At 38.6% G+C, this 27,569-nt stretch overlaps 1 protein-coding gene across 1 annotated transcript in view; it reads left to right on the forward strand.

The window, feature by feature from the left end:
- LOC107679719 (apoptosis regulator BAX-like) overlaps positions 1-3,984 on the forward strand; it is a 21,979-nt gene extending 17,995 nt beyond the window's left edge. Inside the window, exon 6 of the mRNA XM_016475355.1 lies at positions 3,227-3,984. Within this exon, the coding sequence (XP_016330841.1) occupies positions 3,227-3,325 (99 nt within the window). The 3' untranslated portion in view covers positions 3,326-3,984. The remainder of the gene's footprint in view (positions 1-3,226) is intronic.
- The last annotated feature ends 23,585 nt before the right edge of the window (positions 3,985-27,569 follow it).

Below are 27,569 nucleotides of genomic sequence, written 5' to 3' on the forward strand. Positions count from 1 at the left end.
TTTCCCCCGGTCTATATGTCTCTGCATCTGCTAAATGATTTTTTTTTATTCCCAGTGAATAGGAATTAAAATTCCCACCCGAGTGACTCTACTCCAATAACAGACCATGCAAAATACCCAAAATATTTAAAATATTGCAAAGTAACGTTGCAACCTTGCAAACAACAATAAAATCAGAGAAGGACTTTAACTGTAAGCGTACGCAAAACAAAGGGAACGATATGATGTTTGTTATTATTAAAATTTTATATAGCCCAGTTTTTATAAATGTTTTTTTTAATTTTATTTACCGCTTAGGCAATAACGTTGACAATAACGTATATCTTAAACATACGTTGTCTATGACCAAAAATGTAAGAAGATATGTTTTCAGTGGACTTTTAAAATTTGCTTTGCTTGAGAAAATAAAAATATACAGTTTGTGTTTTTTTTCTTTTGATTTAGTCGAGTTGGTTTAGCATCAAACACAATGTGATTTTCGGCAATCGAGATCTGACAGCAACAGCACATTTCTCCGCTTGGGCGAGCGCTTCATGAACAGCTTACCTCACGCATTAAATCAACCGCAGACCAGCAAATCAGTACTGAGAACGCGCTATAATCCTGAAGAGTCGTAGCAACAGAGCTGAGGCGAGAAAGCTGCGGAGAATCCGGTCTCCCGGAAGCAACCGCAACTGGTAGATTTAAAGAAAATTACTGCCATTTGGCAAATAAATCATTGTACGTACTTATTCCTAACCCTTTAAGCTTTAAGTTACATTTCAAATGACAAGGGATCAACTTATAATCATGTTTATATGAATTATCCTGTGAAATTATTCTCTCAAATGGTCTGGGTATGCGGAGCATTCGCAGCTTATATGGACGAAACGCCACTGACCTATATACATACAGGTGCATCTCAAAAAATTTGAATATCATGTAAAAGTTCTTTTATGATGATATTCATCATATGATGATACTTTTTTTTTTTTTTTTTGGAACTTATTTCAAAAAATGTAACTCATGTATTCTAGATTCATTACATGTAAAGTAAAACATTTCAAAAGTTTTTTTGTTTTAGTTTTGATGATTAGAGCTTACAGCTCATGAAAGTCAAAAATCCAGTATCAAAACAGTACCTAATTCGTTCAAAATCTATGAAGAAATCATCTCTCCAAGCCATAGCTTACATGTAGGAGCCTCCTTTTCCTTCCAAAACAACAGTAGTAACAGCATCTACTGATTTACATTTGTCACAAAGAGGTGAAACATTTCGGAAAATTCTATGTAGCTTCTTTTTTGAATAATGTAGTCTGTGAATGACTTTAAACTGAATAAGGCAATGTCTAGAATTGATAGAATGTTCGTTAATATCCTTTAAACTCGTCTGCCACATTTCCTCAGAAATTTCCACTCCTAATTCTTTCTCCCATTCTTCCTTAAAGGCACAATATGTAAGATTCTTTAATTAAAATATCCAAAAACCACTAGAACAGTGTTATATATTTTGCTGACTTGTGTACTTACATTATCCCAAATATTTCGAAGAATGTTTAAATCCAGAGAAATAAGCAATTTTAACTAGCGACACGGACCGTGTCTATAGTGTCATCGTGTCGCCTGCCAATGACGTCATACACCCTCGATTTTATTAGACAGGTGACGAACGCACAGAGTAGCATTATAACAGAACTTTCAATACACTCAAATGTATCTAGTATAAAACAGCGCTAAAAAATTACATATTGTGCCTTTAAGAAGACTTGTAGAGGGAGAAGTAAAGGATTGTGGCAAATCATAAATTATACGTAATGCCTTTTTACTTCCTTTACACCGATCAAGACACTTATCAATAATTGAGGGTGATGTATTATCCAATGAAGGAGTGTGAGCACGTATATAATTCCTTAATCAGTGTTTACTCTTAACCTCTGTATACATTAGGTTCATTCAGTCAGCAGCTTTCTCAATATGCAAGACCATTTCATACAAGAAACTATGCTTCGAGCCACACGTTTAGAGCTATAGGTCCAATGACACAAGTTTGTTATGCTATTTGCAATGTTGCTAGTGAAGGAACTTGCAACCATAGTTGGTTAATGATGCTTTTGGGAAACAACCCAGAGCAATTTTTTGTGAATCAGAAACCTACAGTCTGAAAAAGGTAGTCTGATTCTCGAACGAATGACTAGTGATGACAAATAATGAGCCAGTCCTTTTTAGTGAATCAAAAAGCACTAATGAATCAAAGCAGTTACAGAATTAATCAGATTAATTTACTGAACCACATGTTGCTTTCGCCATATAGATCGATTTGTGTAATCTCTAAAGGGTCTATGAAAAGTCATTAAAAAGCAACCTGATTTGTTTACATTGTAGCGAATTAGCTCAAAGGGGAAATATGAATAATTAATCATAACTAGTTATAATTAATTATAAATATTTAGATCCGCTGTAAGCATTCATTTGACCTCTCAGTGTCAACCGTCTGTTAATTCTAAGAACGCTAATTTCCTGGTTAAGGAAAATAACTTTCTTACTGTACAATACTACTCAGAGCATGTAGCAAAAATCTGCATGATTAGGGACTCCAGTTATGAGCAAACAATGAACAACGTCAAGTGTGATACAAGTAAGACTATTAACTACATAAATACTTAAACTAGTCTAACATACACATACACACACACACACACACACGCATACAGTTGGTATAGGAAAAGGGTTAAAGCTTAGGCAGTAAAAAGAAGAGAAATAAAAACATGAAGCTATGGTACCATTTGATATTCAGCATTATATTCAGAAATGTTAGATGCATTTCAGGGAAAGGGTCCATAGACCCTCGTAATTGGCCCTTTGGTTAGGTGAGGGGGCGTTAGATATTATTTGTTAAATATAACAAAAAGTTGTGTGTCTGATTGGTCCAAATGCTACAACATCTTTTCTGTTGGATTGTGAAATGATAACTGACTGCTGAAGGCAGTGAAGTTAATAAGAATTCCATGTCATTTTTCTGGGTATTTATTTCTTCTTAAAATTATCAAAAAAACACAGTACAGGCCCCTGGTCCCATTCATTTGTAATGTTTTGAAAAATTTCCACTTCAAAAAATCCATAATTTGTTTTCCAAGGAAGAAAGTCATACAGATTATCATTATTGATTATCGGTTGGATGTCTTTCAAAGTCTTGAGAATGTGTTTATATGCAGTGTGTATCTAATGTTTTCTCTGTCTTGTGTTGCAGGAGGGCATTTTCCGCAGCGTGTCAAGATTTCATACTGTGTCTTGCATCGCTGCGATGGCATTCATTGTAGCTGTTGTTTACTGGAGAAGAACGCGCTAATATAAGTCAAAAATGTGCCAGATTCATTATTCTGACAAATGTGGAAACTCGTATCAAAAGCAATACAGTTTGTAAGTGGTGCAATCATGTGGACCAATCACAGGTTATACAGACCAATCACGCTTCATGCCTTGCTATGGTTCAAGACTTAAACAGAAACAGCCACTCCAAAAGACACCGTTGCCTTTTATTTAGATTTTTTTTAAACGTTCCCAGTCGGCTGTTGTTGTGTCTTTTGTTTCCATTTCAAATGAGTCAAGGAACATCTTTCGCCTTGATTTATTTATTTAAGGGATGTGTTGCTGTGCTGAAAGATTTTTAAGACACTGCACTTTTTTCCACCAGTGCCTTTTACTCTGTAATTTCTTTCCGGCTCAGGTATCAACTTTTTAATGTGCCACATAACATACCAGCCCTACCTCGAATCAGCTAAATATCTGAGACTGTTTACCAAATGTTTTTTAAATGATTACATTAGGAATAAGGGACAGGGCTGAAAAAACCTTTTTTTAAAAACGTTAAACCTCAACAAAGGTTTAAAATGCAGTTTAAGAGGTGGAAATGACTGAAAGGTTTAGCATGTTATCGGTGAAATACAGTGAATGTGGAAAATAATCCTTGCACACCTTGAAATAAACATGACAATGAATTACCGAGAAGATGTCTATGAATATTCTTTCATATATTGATTTGTATGTTTCTGAGTCTTTGTTTTTAAGAATGTACCATCTTATCTAAGTACCAAGATATATGATACTGCCACCGTACTCATATATGACCAATTAAGTTTTGCTGTGGCCTATATCTCTTGTTTGACCCAGTCACAATGTTCTCAACAGAACATCTCACTAAACAAGAGAGCGCATGAATGAGTAACAGTCGGTGAGGTTTCATTATTTCCTGTTGTAATTGGAAGCATTCATATTCATTCTGAATCATCTCTGCGATGGGATCCACAGGTCTGTTGTCTCTCAAACCACTAGAAAGAGGATCCATGTGTCAGACTAAGGGAAGCAGTTAACCGTTTCCTCCAGACTAGTTCTTTTCCAACCAGAGCTCAGTTTCACTTATAACCTAAAGCATATGGGCTGCTGAAGGGTGACATAAATAATGGTGTAAATATACAGTGCCCCCTCCCTAACCCAACACTTAAACCACATACTAATGTGTGGATTTCATTGCTAAAATAAAATATTAAATCACGTGGCATCTGCAAACAAATTATGCACATTTCAGATTCTTGTATTTTATGACATATTAGCTCAACACATCTAAATCACAGCTTTTATGTTCCATGAATGGACACTAAAAGGATGAAATGATATGTGTTGCCACAAGATGTCATGTTAAACTCACTGAACAGCCACGTGGATTAATAATATTAATGTGAGTATCACTGATGTACCATTATAGTTTTTGTTAGTTTTATAGTTTTGTAGTTCATTCTGAATTAGAATGTCTTTTAATATTTTCTGTTTTAGTAATGTTTACTAATAAGTTTTAGTAATTGTGTTGTGCTTTTTTTTTTTAATATGGCTGTATAGTATTTATTCATTGTACTTTAGTACTTCAACTTTAAAAAGAAATTAGAAATTTTGCCTTGGTAACTAGCTGAAATAAATATTAAATAAAACGTTTTTTAATGTTTAAGTTAATGTGCTTAATAGCCACTGGAGGGATTTAAATGATTTATTTAGAGTTTTTGGAGGAACTCATGTTTTAATAACAGCTAATTTATCATTGAGAAAAAGATGGAACATAAGAACATAAAATCCGTTTTTATTTTCATCAATTTTAATTCATCATGACTTTGTGTTGCCCATTTACCAAATTTACCATCAGTGAAAATCTCAATCTTCTCCTCCATATGTTTAGATGTCAACATCTTGTAGTGGCAGTTGGGGAATGTATAGCCTACAGAATCATTTTCTTAATTATACAGTTTATTCTGCTGCTTAACGCTCATTATCGCACTAGTACATTACACGTTCCTATTGCTTTTTAGGATTTACGTCAATACTTCCTAGAATCCCCCATATAGTGGCTTTGAACCCATTGATGCCATAGGCATTTCAAGGGCGCTAGTAGCAGCCGGCCCATGTCTGTGTTAGCTCAGCTGTTAGAAGATTACAGACTGGATCTCCAGCAGGACAATGACCAAAGTTTTCAGATCTCAGATTTCACATGTCATTATGAACCTTTGCCAGCTATAAACCTTGTATGATCAGCTGGAGTGCTTCAGAAGCTAGACGCAGTAAACAGCTGGGTGGGTAAAAAAAAGACTCCCCTTTAATCGAATGGAATATGTATGTACAGGATAAAACAAAAGTCATTATACCAAATATATTTCATTACGCAGATGCTCAAAATTTAGTACGCAATATAAACATAGCATAGTTTCTGAGGCATTTATTAGAAGTGTGGGCTCAACAAGACAAAGCAAAATACACCAGTTTTCATTTGAAACTTATTTACTTTTTTTAAACTGTTCATTTATTTACGATGGAAGCTAAAAAAAAAAGGTCATTGCGACTCGATATCTTTCAAATTTAATTTCTTGTAATTGCAACTTTTTTTCAAACAATACTCGTATCTCACATGTGTTCAATCTTGCAACTGTGACTATTTTCTTGTAATTTTGACTTTCTAATTTACGAACAGCTTCCATACTTTAGGGGTAAAATGTATTGAAGTAAACAGTGCACCTGTAAATAAATGCAAATAATCCAGTTTGATAGTAATTGAATTACAATTCAATTATTATTCAATCATTTAGCAAAGTCATTTTTTTTATGATTTTGATTTAGGATTTAAAAAGTCATATTGTGTCATCTCTGTGCTCACATAACAGGTCACAATTGAATAATCTGCCAGAGAGGTCAGTGTAAAACTCACGTGTGATGAGTGTATTGACGTGGCTTCAGATCACTGGCCTTTCTCCAGCACACACAGCTGTACAAATGAGAGCTGCACCTGAGCTCTTGCTTCAGATAAATGAACAGGTGGCTCCTATCTGCATCAACATATCAGGAAATATTGTGTATCCAATTATGCAATGTTCTTGTGAGTGTTTATTTGTCCGGTGTCAGCGCACGTGCTGAATTAGAAGAGTCCCTCTTGAGCATATCCAGTTTATGACCTTCATGAGTATTACTTCATGTAGATGTGTGTGTGTGTGTGATGTCAATATATTATAGCCTTTTAAAAAATGTATTCAGACAGTGCTGGAAGCTTCATAATGGTATATCCATCTTGAAATTAGTAATAACTTTCATACATATAGACTATGAGTAAAATAAAGATTCTCATAGCTAGATTTTACTTTATTTGAAGGAGAAAATGGTTCTTGTCCATGTAAGTTGTGGCCATGATGCTAGGACGCTATAGGTTGTTGCCAAGGCACTGTTATGTGGTTGCTAAAATTTTTGGAGTGGTTTTTAGAGGGTTGCTATTCGTTGGCTAGGGTGTTACTAGGTGGTTGTTTACTCGCGATTCGAAATTCTGATCTCAGTACTTTGTTCCCTCGTTCACACTAATAACCGTCTATAACTATAACGATAACTATAAGCACATGCTGCAGTTTTATCATCTGCCACTTTAAATGCACAAGCTCTTCAAATCAGGATGGCTTCTGATTAGCAGTCAATGCTTTTAATCGTTCAGTAGCCAAAAGGTCCTTTGTCTATTGTCAATAGTGTTGCGATCTATGAAGCACAGCTTATAGAGAAGTCACTTTCAAACCAAGAATCACACCGAATCCGTGTTATGATCTTGAAAACGCTGATTAATCTGCGTGGGAAAATCTTTTGCTCTCAAGTACTTCCCAATCGCTTGGATTCCTAGTGAATGACAGAATATTACCATGAAAATTTGTCGAATAATCGGTAAGTGGTACCTTAAAGGGGTCATATAATGCGATTTCAATTTTTCCTTTCTCTTTGGAGTGTTACAAGCTCTTGGTGCATAAAGAAGATCTGTAAAGTTCTAAAGACTAAAGTCTCAAATCCAAAAAAGTCTTATAAAAGTTAAGAGTCAGCCACACCTACCTAAAACGGCTCGTTCTAACACACCCCCACATATCTACCTCACTATGTGGGAAGATTTGCATAACACCGCCCAAATGTTCACGCAAAGAAAGAAGGCGTACAAAATAATGTTCTTTTTAGCAGCATCATATGACCCCTTTAACGCCATGGGACTTTTGTCCATTATATCATCCACGTGGCAGAAATTTCTTATTGTGTAGTGCTTGTTGGAACTGCATATTAAACCTACTTATAGGATTATAGCATTCACCTCCAAACTCTGAGAGACATAAATACACTATTAGATACTATGGGTCAGAGAAACAAGTGCGTTTTTGAGGTAGGCTATGGCTGCGTCCGAAAGCTCTAAAATGCTGCCTTCGAAGGCAGCATTCCAAGGCAGGAAAGCATCACGGCACGTCCAAATCCAAATTCTGCTTTACTTCCTGTCTCTGGAGGTACCTTCTGATCGAATTTTGATTCCTTCGCTGCCTTTGATATCCCACAATCCTGTGCGTTCCATTCCGTGATGGTTGAGCTAAAAAATAAAGATGGCATCTAAAAGTTGCGTTTGGTCAGTTTGTGTGTAAATGTATATTTCCGACTAACTTTTTGCACTTTTGATGTTATTTCTAGCGAGAAATCAGTATTATAGTAATTAAATATTTGCTTAGTTATCACCAAAACTCATTCTACTTTGTTCATCAAAGAGCCTACAATTATATAGTACACAATATCAGATTTATTATATATCAGTCATAGAGAAATTAATCACTCCCTAAACACATATTACTTGGACTACCATAGGTTGCAAGTCCTGCGTCTCTTGACATCCGTCATGAGCACAATTAGTAGTCTAAGGGTCGGTGTCTTATGTTCAGACAGGCCTCATAAAGAAGAGTTATTTCCTTGAGGAAACTGTCATGATTTGTTATGGTCAGGTCTCAGTGGAGGGAATTACTTTGAGCAGTAACCTTTCTATTGTTTGGGTGAAACTCTAGTCGTTGGTCAAAGGTTATACTTTAGCAATGACTCAGTGTAAGGCCCCTGTTGAGAGCGACCTCTGTAGTTGTCACTGTCCTTATAGAGCTGGACCAGCATGCCACCATCTCTGACGCAAAGGAGAGCCCACTGGGAAAAGCAAAGGGAAGATTGTGGAACCCCAGCTGTGGCTCTCCGCAGTGCAGGGAACCCATCTTGTTAGAAATGGAACGATTGGGGTGTGCGACTTTCTCACCACCCACACAGAGCTGTGCAGGTACACATTGCCGTTGGGAGCCGACCTCATTTGTAGTGCTACAGATGGCCTGCTGTGCAATGCATCATCTTTTACACTTATTTAGCAACAGGTCAGCTCTGCTCAAGTTAACCTGGCTGCTATGGTGGATTATTTCAAATCCAACAATAAACAAATGAGTCAGTGCTAGTGAGTAGAGCAACTTCAGTGTTTTATGACAAGTTTTATTGCTTGAAAGTGCACTAAGTAACTTTTTGTGTATATTTCGCTGACGGATACAACAGTGGCCTTGGACTTTACTCTGACACCTATTGGCCTGGAAGCAGCATCAAGCAAACATTTTTGGTCACTATTTTTACAAGACCTTAATTATTATGTCCCCCATAATTAATTTATTCTGCAACCAAATACAATCCAATATAACAAGGATTAATGACGCTCACATGAGTAGTAATCATCCCAACAGATGGCATGCCCACATTCATTGACGGTTCATTGACTGTCTGATGCATATTGCAAACAAAAATGGCAATCTTGATGACCAACTCTAGTTTGATCGTCTTGCTTTACACAAATTCTGGGAGTTAAGGGGTACATATTATACCAGACCACCAAGGAGTAGAAGGAATAATTGCTTGATTTGCCAAGTTAGTGGAAATAAATCTTTAAAATATGCTCAAAAGTTGCTTAGTAGCAAACTACTTATTCCACTTTGTTGTCTATGAAAAAAATCAGTGCTCATTATTTTTGAACAGGCAGAAAGTCTACTGACATTTCCACTCATTTTTCTAGTGTTTTCTGTATAGCAGATTATGGAATTCTGCAGTATTTGGATGAGCTTATTCGTGAACATCTATTATCAACTTTTTCAGACAAACCTGCCCCTAAGTGGCATGTAAAAAATAACTTTAGATGTTGATTTAAAGGGATAGTTCACCCAAGAATGAAAATGTCCCCATGTTTTACTCACCCTCGAGCCATCATAGGTGTATATGACTTTCTTCTTTCAGATGAATGCAATCAGAATTATATTAAAAAATGTCCTGGCTCTCCCAAGCTTTATAATGGCAGTGAATGGTGGTCGAGATTTTGAGTCCAAAAAAAGTGCATCCATTCATCACTTCTTTAGGGTTTCTTTAATGTGTTTTAAGTGGTAAAATATGACTGTAAATGCTTTTCTCCATAAATACAATATACAGTTAGGTCCATATATATTTGGACACAGGCACAATTTTAATTATTTAAGCTGCTGACCAAAACATATTCAAGTTACAGTTCTATAATGAGTATGGGCTTAAAGTACACACTCTGAGCTTTAATTCTCATCAAAATTGGAGGAATGGTTAAGGAATTATAGCAATTTAAAATGTACCTACCCCCTTTTTTAAGGGACCATAAGTAATGTGGACAGATGCGGGCTATTCCTTCGTTATTTCTACATCAATGAAGCAAAAGGTCTAGAGTTGATTCTAAGTGTGCCATTTGCACTTGGAAGCGGTTGCTGTGAACCCACATCATGTGGTCAAAGGATCTCTCCATACAAGTGAAACAGACAATTGTTAAGCTTAAAAAACAAAACAAGTCCATTAGAGAGATAGCAGGAACTTTTTACAACCATAAAAATGGCTGTAAATCCTAAGCTTTTTATGTTATATTTTTGTTCAAAAGTTTTGTTAAAGTTTAAAGTCTGCACTTCAATGTCATCTTGATTGTTTCATTTTTAATTCTGTTCGGGTGGAACTATGAAAATTGTGTCAGTGTCCAAATATATATGGACCTAACTGTACATTTGTGTGGCGATTATATTATATATCAAGTTCTATTATAATTTTTGAATCAACCACATGTGGAACTGCGGTGGCACAGGTGTAGATAGTGCAGGGCAGAGACCAACCCAATGTACAAACCTCGAGTGCTGACCTCAGCACGGGGTCATGTGTGAACTTCAGTGGAGGGGCGCTATAGTTTTTATGACCTGAAAAACCAGCATGCGGTCTGAAAACAAACGGGAAAAAAACTGAATCGACCCTTTAGGCAACAACATCTAATGTCACACAGGGTGGCAAAGGGAAACATTCTCTTATATAAGACACTATACAATAAGTTATATTTAATTCACTTGAGTTCACTTAACAATTGGAGTGACGTCATTGCTGGCAGCTGAGCGCTGCTGAAAACCCCTCCAGACACATTTTGCCATGAAACAGCAGACAGATGCCTATTTTAGGATTAAAGCCAACATGATGTGTTTTATCCAAGTAGAACATATTCCTGAATTAACATGCTTTGTTGGAACCACATTGTTATCAATTTATCCAAAATGTTGAAAGGATTTGAAGCAGTTATTGTAACATTTATTTGGAGCAGGCTAATTTGCAAGTGAAAAACTGAGCCCACATTCAGTTGGCATTGTAAGCCATTTAATGATTGAAGACAACAACATGTTGGTATTCAACATTTAAAAAAAATGTTATGCTGCGGATAGTTGCTCACAAGAAATATTTGCAACTAAAAAGGCATTGCGTCCAACTTTTCTGAGCAGCAAATACTTCTTGTGCCTCACTGAAGACTTTTTAACTGCCGTTGGCCACATTTTTACTGACAATCCCTGTCTAACTTTATTGGCAGTCTTTGAAAACCCCATCTGTCTTTCATTTTCAATATTTAGAGATGCTGAAAACTGAATCAAAATAGATTCAAAACTTTACTGGAATTGGGTTTCTTAGAACAATCCCAGTGCTCTCAGGCATTACACTGCTGGTACATTGACAATCCATCAAAATGTACTTAATATTTTAAATTCATAAGCTCCATCAATAAAATATTGGCCCTAATCAAAATATAATGAAGAGTTTTCCAAATAATTACTTTCTCACCTGAAATTAACCATAACATCTTAAGTTCAGGCTATAATATTTTATGGACATAAATATGCATTTTATACAATAATGTATTACAGTCATATAAATCTATATTTTAGTCTATATTTTACAGTACAGAGAATTTCTAAAGTGTTTAACAGTCTTTACATCAAATGATCCACTCCGCTTTCTTCTAAATGAAAAGCTTGAACCACTAGATGTCACTATCTGCCAAAGTTCTCAGCAAAATGATCACTGGACAACCTGTTAGGGATGAAACAGGTTCAGAGATCAAATACTTTCCTAAAGATCAGAGTTAAACATAAAATAAAGCAAGAGGGAGTTTTTACACCATTCATTATGAACTTATCTAGTCTAATAAGAACAAACACTTTTATTATCAATATGCCAAAACTGATTCCAGAAATAGTGGACCTCTGACCAAATGAGAATACATCTTAACATCAAAGCCTACTTATTGTCTACATCAAGGCTCCTGATGCATACTTGAACATTGTCAGTGTTAATGAAGGACACACTCTAAAACTCATTCTTGTTCACTTACTTAAGCTAAATAACATAAAACAATAAAAATGATTAAAAAATTTAAATATAAATGTATTATTCATAAGTGAGTTAACCCGTGACCCACTTTATAAGGATTTACAGTAATTAAAAGTCATTATTACCTTGGAGCCTTAGCAGATAATTATTCATGTGATTTTAATTGACAGCTGTTTGAAAAAGTGTATAAACAGATGAAACAGAATATGAGAGAGACATTCATGGGGTGGACGACTGTTCTGTGGTCACTCCAAATTCCATTCTGACAGCAAGAGCTCTTTAAGAACTCTGAAGTGCTCATTCAGCATAGACCTACAGCAATGTGGGTTTGGGCAAAAGGTTTTCGTTTGCTTTCTTTTTCTCTTTTTAAAGGCAAGCGGTTCACAGCAGTTATTCTAGACAAATTATCGACACTGAGAAACCCTTCGACTCAGATGTCCTCTGAAGGGGAACTTTTAACCCTTTGTGAGTCTCTGTACTACCCCGTCCCACCCTCAAGAAATGTTCACAATGGGACGTCCCACCAGATTCTACATCTAATTTACAGTTACACAGATTTGGAGTAATACATAGCAGTGGCATTAATTATGTGTTGCATTGTTTTGCTTGATACTGTTTGATGTGGTTAGATTCAATGTGAATGATCTTGTGCGACCCGTTATCCTGTGCTCTCCATGTCTGTCTGCCTGTTTCTCTCTCTCTCTCTGCTCTGAATGGGTCTTGGGAGGTGGGCTGAGTGATTGGGGGAGTTTGTAGGCTGACTGAATCTGCTTTTCAGCCACTGTCTCTCTGCCTCTACCCAGCTGTGTGAGTTAGTGTTCGGGGATTTGGGATATTTTTTCCCCACTGTGGCCAGGCCTCCCTCCTGGTGGCAGAGCGCTAACTCCCAGACTAAAAGAGAATATGACCCCCAGCCGACTGCTGGGAGGCGATATGCTGCATGGTGGTCTTGCCCAACAGACCCTCCACTGCTTTCTCAGGTAATACCAACAAAAGGTCCTTAAATTGAGTTCAGGCCCTCTTTCTCAAATAGAAGCAATGCTTATGCTCTGTTGGGGAACAACAATGTTTCTTATATGTTCGGATTGGAAGAATACGGTCGTAAAACAGGCAGACTTAAATAGACTGCTAAAGCCCTTTTATCTTTGAATAAATGATGAATAACAAATTCATAAAAATGATTTCATTCATAATTCACAGCTGGAGGCTATTTGCTGTCGTCTCAACCTTACAACGACAATCTCTGTATGCTTTTCACTTGACAAGCGCAAACACAGGGATATACTCTTAATTCCGCTGAGTAAACATTTTTACAGCACTAAGCAAATCTGGATTTTCCCATTATTTTGACAAAAGGCCACTCACCTCATCCCCTCATCCTTGTTGCTTTTTGTCCCAGAAAATCCCAAATCAAATGACAAAGCCTGTTCTAAACAAAGAGATTATCACACCTAATCCCGACTGCAGACCCAGGAGACATACACTATGCCTCGTTGAGGCCATGACACAGTAAAGAAGCCCATGTCCATGTTCTCAAGAATGACAGATTTTAGGGGGTCAGCAGGAAATTTAAAGGAATTGGTCTGAAAGCAGCCGGTGCAGATTAGAATCTCTGGTGGGTGATTATAAGGATTCCAGACGTATAATCAAGGTGTTGACTATGCTGCTTTGATTCATTTTATTCACTGTAGCATAAAAACAAGCCAGAAATAAGATATTGCACAAGATACTGGCTGTGATCTGGTCATTAGTTATTAATGTTTTCTAAGGCAAGCATCACTGTTGCTGTTGCTCATACTCACACTTGAACCCTAAGTATGAAACGTTGGTTTGGAACACAGCTCACAGACATGATTGATACGTGTGGCTTGTGGAGGAGAGGTGTGCTGTTGAAAACATCCATACTAGTTCATGATCAATGGATTATACTCATAAAGGCTAAAAACTGAGCACACTCTAGGGTTCAACCATGTAGCAATGCCCTAGCCACCACCCAAACACCCTAGCCAGTTAAGTGGCATTTCTTGCTATACACCTGGATCATTTCCTCTTAAGAGTCCAGCCTTTCCTCTTGCCACTGCAAGCTAAGGATAAGATCCCCAGGGTATAATAAGTATTTTTAGACCTGCCATCGTCAATGCACAAACACCATTGCCTTCTGACAGGGCCTACGAGGCCTCCGTCAAATATTTTTAGCAGTAAGGGGCCTGCCTGCATGCTCATGATCTGTCTCATGCACAGCAGATGGATTTGCATGATTAAGATGAATCATAAAGCAGCAGATAGGTCATCTAAGATGCTACATAGGCTGTAGTGACACAAGCAGGAGATTCACAGTCTCTTGATGAAGTGAAACAGTAGAAGCCGTCCACTGTACAAAATTCAATAATCAGAAGCATAAAAATGATGGGGAATTCCACAAGCACTCTGGCCCTAATATTATATTCCTTCGCTCTTTGAAATGTTGGTCGTTACAGCAGTCAGACATTTCAACGCTTGGCCACATCAGTGGAATATTTACAGTGTTTATATTTAGAGACTGAAGTTCAATAGGAATAAAAAAAGTGCAGCCGGCCTCTTGCTCGAGCTAACAGTGTATCATCATGTCTGAGTGGCTGCCGGTGGCCCTCTGATCATTGTAACAACCAGTGGACTTGTACTTTCCACCTTTCGGAGAACATATGCTGATCTGATGTGGTCATCTGAGACAAGTTTTATCAATAGTGACTTGTTTTGAGCACTGATGTGGACGGGGTAAAGTTCCCAAGAAGCAAATTCCCTTCAGCGCACAAACAGCAACCCAACAGCTTACTTATCTGTGAGTGACAACAATGCATGGCGCTCTGATATAATTTGAGCTGTGGTGAAGGATTGGATTGCATTCATCAGATACAGTTATCTTCCCACTTTCAAAGCGACAGGCTCCCTAACCCGCCGGCACGGATAAAGGTGGCACCGTTCGCTCTGCGGCCACCAGCGCATACTGGCAGGTCGTGACCTTGACAAGATCCAATGAGAGATCCCAAGTGGCGATCGCGACCGGTTTCCTGGGCAGAAATGGCTTCCTCTCCCCTTCCCCCATTAATCTCCACTTCCAACAGAACCTCAACAAAGACGACACAATTGGGAAACAAGAATGCCAAGGGTCAAAAAGAGAAGGAGAAGGAGGTGGAGGGTGGGGAGGGGGGTCGAGACAAATCACATTTGATCCAAAGATAGTCAGTGGCTCTTTAACTGGGTGCATGCTTTGGGAAGTATATGGACTGTGACTTTCAGGGCCTGTTTGCACAAAAGTGATGCGCCTTTGAAAGGGCCCCTGAATTGACAGCTTTTTCTTGCTCTGTGTGGTGCGGGCCAGGGGCCCAAGACACTCATATCACTGGGCCGTGACGGCAAGGAGAGGAGTTACACTTTGAAAACACATGGGGTTCCATTGGTCCTAGCTTTTGTTCCCCGGCTCGCAGGCCACTGTTCCTGCTCGTCGCAAGAAGACAATGAGAGGGCAGCCACTGGATTGGTCGCTCCCGAATCGAATAGCAAATGGCTGCTGATGCAGAACTAATCTGTGAAGAGGTCTTTCCTCTGTGATAACCACCCCCTACCCTTCGGCTGCCCTCCACCACCTCCTCGAACCAGCAGCACAATCTTTGATGGCAGATCACACAAAAAAGCCCAACCAGCTTTACGAAATGCTCCGCTTTTTTCCGGCAGTTGTGAGGCTCCCATTCGTTCTTGTTCCTACTTATTTGATGTGGCAGCAATTAGTGAAAGACTTTTGTGCCTGGAGAAGATGGAGCAGACCACTTCAATGATCACGTTTATGCTCTGAATAGAAAACAAAAAAGCCAAGGGGACAGATAACATGTTCACATCAAACGGCCACACCGGTTGCACTTGTTATTGTTATGGCTCGTTCTCCTCTTTTATGGCGAGCCGAGCGAAGTGTTACTTTTCCCATGAGAAAGCTCGCTGGGGGCTGAGTGACATCATAGGGTGCCCCTTTTGCACCCACCTCTACAGGCGCTGAGCGCGCTCCCATTGATGTAAGCACCTTGCATTCCGTCGGCGCCTGACCCCTTTAATTGCTCCTGCTTTAATGGCCCCATTGAAAGATAATAACAATTAGAGAGTCCTTTCTGAGATGGCCTGTTTATCCTTAATGACAACATTTTTTAATCAGAAGAGGCAGGAGTTGGCCACCTCTGCTCCAGCCCACAGACGCCCACACAGATTTGTCGCTCTTGCCCCAAATAAAGGGCGACTGGGATTAGAATAGTCTGCAAAACCTCCATTAAGGGTTTGTTTATTCCAGCGCGTTGCAATTGAAAGTATTTTTCACACCGTTTTGCGATTGTAAAATGTTTTTTTTGCTGAAAATCAGTCTCTTCTTTTAAAAGCATTCCCATAAATATTTCACTGTCCTGGCGATGACTGTTCTCTAACCGTAATTATGATTCGCCATTGCATCCCTGCAACAATTCAATGCGCATAGTTGAAAAGCAACACATGTCACTGCGTCTGACAATGCTCTCTCATAAAATGTCTGCTTACAATTAGGAAAATGCAGTTAAAGCAACATTATTTCATTTACAAGAACCCAGATTAATGATGGGGGGATTTGTCTCATATAGAGGCAAATGCTTTACCAGAAATTCATGCCCAGGTCGTCACAAGCACAGCTTGCGCCCTTATGTTCTTATATATGAACACAAATCTACAACATTAAATAGTGACCTTGTTAAATCTGCTTAAATTACTCTGACTCCAATTAGGCCTCCAGAATGAAAGAGACAACTCAATTGGAGAGGGATCAAGGCAGGCCCCTTAATCACATAATGAAAGATTCAAGTGGCTTTGGTGAGCTCACAATACACAAAACACATAGCTCTGGCTTTGTTTTAGCTGTTAAATGTGTGTATTCCTTAACCACGCTGTGTTGCGCTAATTGCAAGGCTGACTTGTTTATTGTGCACGCACAATGCAATTGCCGTTGATTGAGCTTTTGAGGGGTGGCTAGAGTAATGCGATAATAATACGCTACGGGAATCATAAAGCAGTTTTATGATTAAGCGGGATCTAGTTCAAATGTCTGTGGCTTTCATTCAAATGTTAGCCCTACTAAAATAATTACTGACAGAGAATGGTCGTTTACATGCTTTAGGTGACACTTTATAGACGTTTACCAGGTTATATTAGCTAAAATCGAATGTTTGACTTGTTCCTCTATTTATTCCCATTGCTATTCTTCATATATTGAGACATTTTTAAAGGGGTCATATGATGCAATTTAAATTTTTCCTTTCTCTTTGGAGTGTTAGAAGCTATTGGTGCATAAAGAAGATCTGTAAAGTTGCAAAGACTAAAGTCTCAAATCCAAAGAGATATTCTTTATAAAAGGTAAGAGTCAGCCACGCCTACCTAAAACGGCGTTCTAACACGCCCCCACATGTCTACGTCACGATGTGGGAAGATTTGCATTGTTCTTTTTAGCAACATCATATGACCCCTTTAATGAATTTGTTGTAAATGGAAGTCTACAGTGAAGTACACCCATTTTTGTGTACAATTATATCTAATCATTAAGAAAGTTAGGAATACATTACGATATTAGTATGAAAGAAGATCAGCTTTTTAATAGGTTGATGTGAATGATTTAATAACCTCAAATCCTCTTTGTAGAGACAAGGTGAGGAATTTAGTGCTCACTCTGTAGATCTGACAGTGTTGTCCACACATCTGTCCCATAAAGAGAGTGCAACAATTCTTCAAATGCTCCAAGGAAATGACAAGTCAGTGAAAAGTCTTCCAGGGTGATCAATAAAAGGTGTTCAGCACTGTTGCCCATTCTGGACAGAAGGAGACGTATTGGGAACCTTCCCAGGTCAGGCCCTCAGGGGCTTCTCCTTTCTTTGATTGATTGACTGAGGTTTTCAGTAGGGTCTCTCTTTTTCTCTCTCGTCAGGTTTTAACACAGCAATTTGCCACCTCATTACCAGCTGGATCCACATTGCCACTGCTGGAGCTGTATACTGTCTGGCACCGCAGGCCTGCCTCATCCTCTCTCTGTCTCTGTCTTTCTCTTTCTCCATCTGGGTGACTGGCAGGGGGAGATGCGCAGCATGCATGACAAAAGACCCCAGGCGTATTCCTGCTGTTTCTGCAGTAAATACATTTAAAACTGCTCTTGACTGACATGAGAAAGTTTAAGGCAAATGTTGCTCAGCAGATTCCACAGCTTGGCCTGCCAGACCAGACCAAGACCTTAAAGTATGCAGGTCATTGCAGTGCAATTTGTTTGTTATAGCACAGTGCTTACTACTGATAAAATAAAGTGTGCAACACACTTTACTCAATTGTCTATTAAAATTATAGTATATACATTTTGAATGTTCTGTAATTGGGTTGTTAGTTTGACTTGTAGTGTTAGGGCTAGTAACGATAAATAACTATTGATTAAGGCTCTAAATATATATTTAGAATGGAATAGTTTAAGCGGGCCAACCATTGAAAAACCCAGTATATCCTGGAGACTGTGGACCCCATTGCGGGGCCGGCTCCAGGCATGGGCAGGGGTGGGCTGAGCCCACCCAATCAGAATTAGATAAAGATTGCGTTAATTTTTTGTGCAGTGATTAAAACCAATATGAAGCAGACTGTATTTTGAGAAGTTTAAGATATAGCTGGATACTGCCCCAACAATCATAAAATAACACCAGAAAATTACAGCATTTTTCTTTTATTAGCTGAAAGAAAGGCGCGCTGAATTCACGCGGAGGCTTCAGTCTGTTGCATAAAAGCAGAGGCTGACAACGAGTGAATACATGAGTTAGAGTATGTATCATAGCCTACCACTGAAATTACCTGAGCAGTTTTAATGTTCTAAAAAAACCTGCTCATTTAACCTGCATTCATTGCATGGACGGGCAAGATAAGCGTTTAAAATGCATGTAGGCTGCAGCTCAGTTGAAAGCTTTCCTCCTTTAACTTGCTGTCAATGCTGAATGTAAGAATGAAAACTGAAAGTAACACTGAAATTAGAGCTTGTGCGATGAAAGTTCCGTTCGTTACTATGGCAATACTATTGGCTCGACTGTAATATCTAGTAATGCAAACTATTCGACTTTTTTTTTCAAATTCCGCCGAATTGAATTGAGAGTAGGGCTGTCATTTACGTGATTCATGTAATTCATAATTATTGTGACAATAGCATTTTTTCTGTTTTGCGTTTTCACCATATTAGGAATACAACTCAAATTGAATGGGTGCATATTTTTTAAAATAAAAATATTATTTGCAGTTCAGATTGATTATTTTACAAAAAAATCTTATTCTTGTTCTTTGACTCTTTTTTTTCTCTTCTTTTAAATTATTCCACTAAATCCATTTAAATCCTTTATTTATTTAGTTCCTTTACCGTTACCATAGTGGTCCGGTCTTTATATTTTCCTCAAAACAATGGTCCCCCCCAGGGCCGTACTTAGCTGACGCGGTGCCCGGTGCGAGGTAGGGAGCGGGTCCCCTCGGTCCGTTCGCCGCGGGGCCCCCTCAAGCACGGGGCCCGGTGCGACCGCACCAGTTGCACACCCCTAAGGACGACCCTGGTCCCCCTTGGCTGTCCATGAAAACTTTTTTCAGTCTACATATAATTTCGATTATTATTATCAGTCCCAGACACTCTTTGAAGCGGTGAAAAGGTCTTAAAGCCCCCCCCAAAAAAATACCCACCCAGGATATCTGCCAGCCCACCCTTCTATAGCTGTCAAGAACCGGGCTTGCCCCATTGACTTCCATATTATGGAAAAAATAATATGGAAGTCAATAGGGACCATTGACTGTTTGATTCCACGATATTATTCAAAATATCTTCTTTTGTGTTATTAACCAAATCAGATTCATACAGGCTTGGAACAACATGAGGGTGAGTAAATGATTTTCAAAGTGTATGCATGCTTAAGTGTAAAATTTTTGGGTGTCTTTTAATGACTATGGTTGATATGGCTCTGATCCTTTGGGTCTGACATGAGAAAATGTGATTTCCATAAAGTAACACTTTCAAGTCAAGTCACCTTTATTTATATAGTGCTTTATACAATACAGATGGTTTCAAAGCAGCTTAACAGTGTTAAACAGGAAAATAATGTTTCAGTGATGCAAACAGAATTACATTTTGCTGTAAAACAGCTCTGGAGAAAACAGCAATGTATCATCCAGCTCAGTTCAGCTCAGTTCTCATCTAATAGTGTCTGTGCAATCAAATCAATAATATCGCCAAATATCATGTGTCCACAACTAAGCAAGCCAAAAGGCGACAGTGGCAAACTCCATGGGTGACAGAAATGGTCAAAACCAACATGGTGTGGTTTAAAAGTAAATGTACTTTCTTTGTTTCTTAAAAAGTCCTGGGGCAAATGGCACTATTTTCTAAGAATGACCCATACAATCAGTGTGCACTACACTGTAAAAGCCCCCACACCCCACACACATTACTATGAATAAATCATGCACTCTATTAATTGTATGCATACGCCAAGATACATATATTATTAAATATTTTATACAATAAAATAAATTTTTTGCAGCCTAAGGCACACCTGTGCAATAATCATGCTGTCTAATCAGCATCTTGATATGCCACACCTGTGAGGTGGATGGATTATCTCGGCAAAGGAGAAGTGCTCACTAAAACAGATTTAGACAGATTTGTGAACAATATTTGAGAGAAATAGGCCTTTTGTGTACATAGAAAAAGTCTTAGATCTTTGAGTTCAGCTCATGAAAAATGGGGGCAAAAACAAAAGTGTTGCGTTCATAATTTTGTTCAGTGTATTTTACACTCTCATGCAGACAGCTCTCAAAACAACCAACTTAAGTCTTTACATCCTTACATCCTGTTACATCCATATGCTAGCACACAACAGTGTACACTATTTCAAGTGGCTGTCTGGTGTACTTTGGTGTCAAGTTCAGATTAAAAGGAGGTGAAGAAGATGAGAAAGCTTTGAAGAGCAGGTGTTATAAAGGCCATCTGATGTGCCACCTTGGAGCTCCTATTTACTACAGTATGACACCTAACAGCTGCACATACACTCATAAAAATAAAGGTGCTTCAAAGCGATGCTATAGAAGAACCATTTTTGGTTCCACAAAGAACCATTCAGTCAAAGGTTCTTTAAAGAACCATCTCTTTCATACCTTTTTATAATCTGAAGAACCTTCTTTCGCCACAAAGAACTTTTTGTGAAACAAAAAAAAAAAGATTCTTCAGATGTTAAATGTTCTTTATTGAACCATTTAGACAAAAAGGTTCTTCTATGGCATCATGAAGCAACTTTATTTTTAAGAGTGTACACACACACATACAGAAATATGTTTGCTTCAGCTGACATCTATTACTTCTACACTGAGCTAATTAAGTTTTTTATCCCTTATCACCCTAATGCTCACAGATTTTTTTTCTTTTTAATATTTGCAGTTTAAGATTGAATTAAGACAATGTTCAATTAAGTTTTCAATATAGGATATTTCAGGTTTTACTGTCCTTGTGTGGATGTTCCCAAAAATACACTAAAACCTGTCCCACATACACACTGATTTACTAAGAAATCCCGATTTTTACACAATACTGATTTACAACACAGCGCCAATTCATTGTTGATTTACTATTTTGAGCATGTTTATAATAGATTTTTGCTTTGCAGTTTCAGTTTTCGTCCATTCATTCTCATATCGCATAATCCAGCAATTATTTAAATTAGTAAATAGTTTAGTAATTATGAACGCATCCACATCAATCAAGCTGCTCCTTGTTTGCTGCTTTAACAGGTAGGACAGGAAGAAGACTCCACTGATATCACTGTGCTTAAAGGGTGAGTGGAGAACAAACTACCAGCATGCAATTGTTGTGAAAACCTCAAGTTTTTATTAATTACCATCTATTGTGTGTGTAAAGCACCCTTAAAGAGTTTCCGGGAAAATAAGCTCTCAATCCAACGGGTAGCACGAAAGATCTATGTGTCAACTTCCTAAAACAATATACTAATGCATCCGTGAGGAACAAGTGCACTCAGAATGAAACGGCCCACTTCACACGTGCAGCGGGTGAACTGGTGGCCGCTGCCATCAAAGAGCACACAATATATATTATCAGCTGTCTGATCAGCTGCTACATCACTCGCTCATTCTTCCTCTCTTCCTCCATCGCTTTCTTTTGCTTCATTACTCCTCTTAACCCTCATGTTGTCTTTGGGGTCTGACCCCAAATAATTTTTTTATAGCTCAAGAGATACACTTAACATTGAAGAGGCAGGTTGACTATAAGCAAATTTTCATTAAATGCCCACCATTTATAAATAAAAAATATATTTTCATTATATTTTAAATTACAAAATTAAATATAATTTTTTTTGCATGCTTAGATTTTCTAATTTGTCTACACACTGGAGTGTTGAAGCCTAAATAATATTCATAATTATTGAGTTTTCATTAGAACAGATGAAGAACGTGGGTAAAATAATAGCTAAAAACTCATTTTATTGTAACGTGCAGCCTTGGGGTCTTTGAGACCCAAACCCCCCAAGTAAAGTCAGTCTCGACAGAACATGAAGGTTACATATGAACCAGCTGAACTATAAAATTTGGTGGACCACCATGTTGACAATATTGGCATGCTTTCAGTACAGTCAGTAAAGCATCTGTGCTTAGAACAATGAATAAAAGCCCATTGGGAGCAGTGTCACAATTTGGTCTTACTAAAGTGCATGTTAGACATGGCAAACTCTTTTCAAAATATCAGTCATCATAGCCCATTTGAAACCCTAATAGGCAATTTAAGCCTTATAACCTGTAATAAATTTAGTCTCATAATGAGTCTGTGGTCTAACTGGTATTTGTATCCAAACTTAAGATGCAGTGCCATTGGAAATATACTGTATAATTAAAGGGATAGTTCACCCAAAAATGAAAATTCTGTCATTATTTAGTCACGCTCATGTCGTTCTAAACCCGTAAGACCTCCGTTCATCTTCGGAACACAAATTAAGATATTTTTGATGGAATCTGAGAGCTCTCTGACCTTCCCATAGACAGCAAGGGTTCTTACACGATCAAGGTCCAGAAACATAGCAAGGACATCGGTAAAATAATCCATGTGACATCAGGGGTTCAACCATAATTTTACGAAGCTACGAGAATACTTTTTGAGCGCAAAAGAAAAAAATAATAACGACTTTATTCAACAATTCGTCTCCTCCGCATCACCCTAGCATTATTTTGGAGAGTATTCACTGAAAGTAAATTGCGTATGCTGTTTTGTGTCAGCTGCATAGCCGGAAATCCCCCTATCTGAGGGTTGTCCCCCCTAAAATTATGATTAAAAACCACGCTGTCTATTGTAAATAACAATGTTTCATACTTGAAATAATTGTGTAAGTAGTAAAACAACACAAACAGGGCAAAAATACGTTTTAAGTTTAGAAACATTTTGAGTATCCCCCTCCCTTGCCTCACAGTGCTTTGGTCCAAATGCCTGCTTTCCTCTTTTACATCACCTACACACGCACAAGCCCGGTGAGAGAGAAGTCAATAATTGTGGAACTCCAGTAAGTAAGACTGTCAAGGCTATTTTATTCACTTAAACATCAGATGAAGTGATTATTTTCTCTTTAATACATGATGCCAATGTATTTTTTCGATGAGTCAACTATGTTAGCAATGATAACGTTACCTGCTTGATGGAAAGGGTTGCCAGATTTTCACAAAACCTGCCCAATTGCTACTCAAAACTAGCCCAAACTAACCGCGTTTCGAGGGGGGTCCCCCGGTAAAAATTGCGTTCCGGGGGATAAAATACACGTTACTGGGGTCGCTTCATGAAAAACAACCCACGGCAACAGTGATAAAGTAGCCCAATTCCACGCGCAAACCGCAGACTTGGCAACACTGTGACGGATAGTAATGTCTACAATGGACACGAGTGCTGTCACGGTGCGACCACAACAGCTTGAAGTTGTCTAATTTGGCATTGTCTCCCTGCTACACTAATAGTAGGAAGGCTTTCCTCTGTGTATACATATCCTTACAAGTACAACTTTAGCTGGATTATTTGTGTCCCCTTCAAAAATTGCTCCTGAGAAATTTTGTTTATTGTCTCCCCCAACTGTTAGACGAAATTTATGCCCCTGGTCAGCTGTGCCACGTGGATACTACACTGTTTACGCTTTGATTTGAACGAAAACAACGTATCCGTGTGGCGCAGCTGACACATGATGGAATCTGAGAGCTCTCTGACCTCCCATAGACAGCAAGGGTCCTTACACGATCAAGGCTCAGAAACGTAGCAAGGACATTGGACATCCGTGTGGCACAGCTGACACAAAACAGCATACACAATTTATGTTCAGTGGATACTCTCCAAAATGGCGCTCCTCCAATTTGGAGGAGACAAATTGTTGAATAAAGTTTTTTTTTTCATTTGCGCACAAAAAGTATTCTCGTAGCTTTGTAAAATTACGGTTGAATCCCTGATGTCACATGGATTATTTTATCGATGTCCTTGCTACGTTTCTGGACCTTGATCATTCCCTTTAAGTAAAGTTTGCCTCTTATAGTTTCAGTGAAATTAAACACTGAGCTGAGAAACCATGCATGTTTAATCTAGCCTCATATCCACAGATTTTTGTTTTGGAACAACCGTTTACATCCATAATCATGTTCGACACAGATAAGTTCCGAAATTTAATTTAATATCCAATTGTTTCAGCAGCTTTAAGACCTTTTCACCGCTTCAAAGAGTGTCTGGGACTGACGGCTCTCCAAAGGGTATGTTGGTCTTTTCTTTTTGCCCCCAGCCAATGAGAAAGTTGAAAAAAAATGGCATTGGGTTGCAAGGTGGTCACATTTGAACTCCTTTGATGAATGGAAGGTATAGGGCTACCTTTGAATGCAGATAAAAGGTTGGGGGAGCTAAGAGATATCTGGCAAGGTGCCAGAGGAGGGGGACACACTTGATTCTCCACTGGCAGCAGTGCATGAAAATGGGAAGCTATGTGAAGAATCCCCCACTTTGTTGTCTTCCTCTCTCTTCCATTGGCGGAATGAGAGAGGGAGCAAGGGCTTTCTTTCCACGGGCTGACACAATCACTCTCCCATGCCATTGCCGGGTGTGAGGCATCTAGTAGGACAAGACTGGTGACACAGGGAGGGGCGGCAGGGGTGAGGGGTTGGGAGGTGGGGCAGCACCGTGTCCATTCACTTCAGAGTCCTTGTTAATGCGATCTGCTGATCGATTAGTGGAACAAGAGGAGGAACACACTGGCTCCGCTGGCAAAGGCCATTCAACCAACCACCCACTCTCCTTCTCTCTCGCACACACGCTCGCAAAGATACACTGATGCGCACACACACCTCACCCACATGAGGTCAACCCTCTCAAATCATGAACACCAGATCTAAAGCTGGACTCAATTACCAGAGCAGGTTTCCTGCTTTATACAGCTTGACTCAGAAGAAAATGGGCAATTACTGCTCGAGGGAGCAGCGGCTGTTGCTCGAATTGTACGCAATGGAATGCATGAGATATTGGTGGCATTGTAAGTTCACTGGGCTGTAAGAGAATATGTGCAATATTCAGGTATGAGATGACCTAAATAAAGCTAAAAGACCACCGGCATTTTAGGGAGTCTGGGAAAGCTGATGACTTTCCCTGTATTATTCCTAAAGCCTGTGGAGCAGAGCTCATGCCATCTGCTCTTAATGTGATCAGATATTAACTTCAAATGCTTTAATCAAGAGAAACAGGGTCATATTTTCCACTCTCGTTTCATGTCTGGGTTTTTTAAACGTAAGAGTTCTGTTCAGATTTAGACTATTTTTAAAATATCATACTACTCTTACTAATATTCCAGTATATATAGTGTGTACTACGTATAGTGTGCGCAGTATGCTCATTTTCTGTACCCATGACCGGGTAACCCATTACATTTGTTTGACAAAAGGTGCTGTACTGAAGAATGCATTCTGCACTTCTGCTGTATCCCACAATGCAATGCACTCAAAATTACTTTTCCATTTCCAGTGTGATGGATGAGCGATAAGTAGTCTATTTACAGCCATAATTTTTTTTCCATAACATGACCAGACTGCTACAGGATAAGAAAAGTTGAAAATGCAAAACAATCAGGATGAGGCCACTTAACAACAATGTAGCATGGCTACTACTCTTTTTTTGTTACATAATGCCTACTGTTTCACTTGCTATTATAAAAAAGTAGGTAGTATACAGTGTGAGTAAAAAGTAAGCTACTTTTCAATTCTGAACACAGCCTCAGTTTTAAGTGTGTGCTCTCAAGTTTAGCTGGTTAGCATTGCTTTGTGCTCACTCATGGCTAAAACTGTAACTGTGTGACATCGAACACAAGCTGCAACACGATATAGTGCAGCAGTCCTGCAAATGGCCTCCCACTGCTGCAGAGAGAAGAGCTCCAGACCCAATCCCATGTCTGCGCAGTATGTGCTACATACTGCCTTTTATTTATTTACAAAGTATGTTAAACATTATGCAACAGTAAACATTTCAAACTGTACTATGCCACATTGTTCTCTCACAACTTTATTATATTGCATGTTTAACCCAGACAGTGTATGCGGTATACAAAAACATATACAGATTTATTTATTTTTTTAAATTGTGTAAGAAAGTCTTAACTTTTGTCGGTGCCGATAGCCTTGTTGGCAGTGTGCCATTGCGCTACGGGCGTCCCAAATTCGAATCCCAACTCGAGGACCTTTCCCAATCCTGCCCCCCTCTCTCTCCCATTTCACTTCCTGTCAGATCTGTGTAATCGTAATAAAGGCAAAAAAAAATGGCAAAAATAAATCTTAAAAAAAAAGAATGTCTTAACTTTAGTTAGTTCAATCAAATGAAGAGTCAATAAAGAGGTATTAAAAATGACTTATGGTTCACACATCACTCTTGAAATAGACATCAAGTGCATTGCACTTTGGGATACAGTATGTTTTCTGTAGGTGCAAGGTTTTGAATTCGTCTGCATGATTTTGTCATTTTGTAGTAGAAGTAGTGAAGGTTAAAAAATGGGGTGCTTTATCAAGCAGTGACTTTGCAAGAAGGGATTACACACAAAGGTACCTCACAAAATGGATTTTGAACAGATTTCTGAGGCAGCATAATGGTTTAATTATCTACACCAAATTAGAGAGAGTATACATCTATGCTGCCTTCAAAAATCAGTCAGATAAAGGCATCTCAGGAGACAGGAAGTGAACATGCCTTGATGGCTTCCTACCTTGGAATGTATCTTCCGAAGATGGCATTATTCAGCTTTCGGACACAGCCTAGTAGTCCTGAAGAATTTGATTAGCTTGTTCAGGTGTGTTTGATTAGGATTGGAACCCTTGAAAACCCCTGATGTTTAAGGCCACATTTACACTGCAGGTCTTGATGCCATATTCCGATTTGTTCCATTTTTTTTATGACCAGCTCACATCTTCTTACCCAGGTACCCATATCCGATATCTGCATTTACACTGTACACTTGGTGAAA

Source organism: Sinocyclocheilus anshuiensis, unplaced genomic scaffold (assembly GCF_001515605.1).
Source record: "Sinocyclocheilus anshuiensis isolate Anshui unplaced genomic scaffold, SAMN03320099.WGS_v1.1 scaffold224, whole genome shotgun sequence".
In the NCBI taxonomy this organism is placed as follows: domain Eukaryota; kingdom Metazoa; phylum Chordata; class Actinopteri; order Cypriniformes; family Cyprinidae; genus Sinocyclocheilus; species Sinocyclocheilus anshuiensis.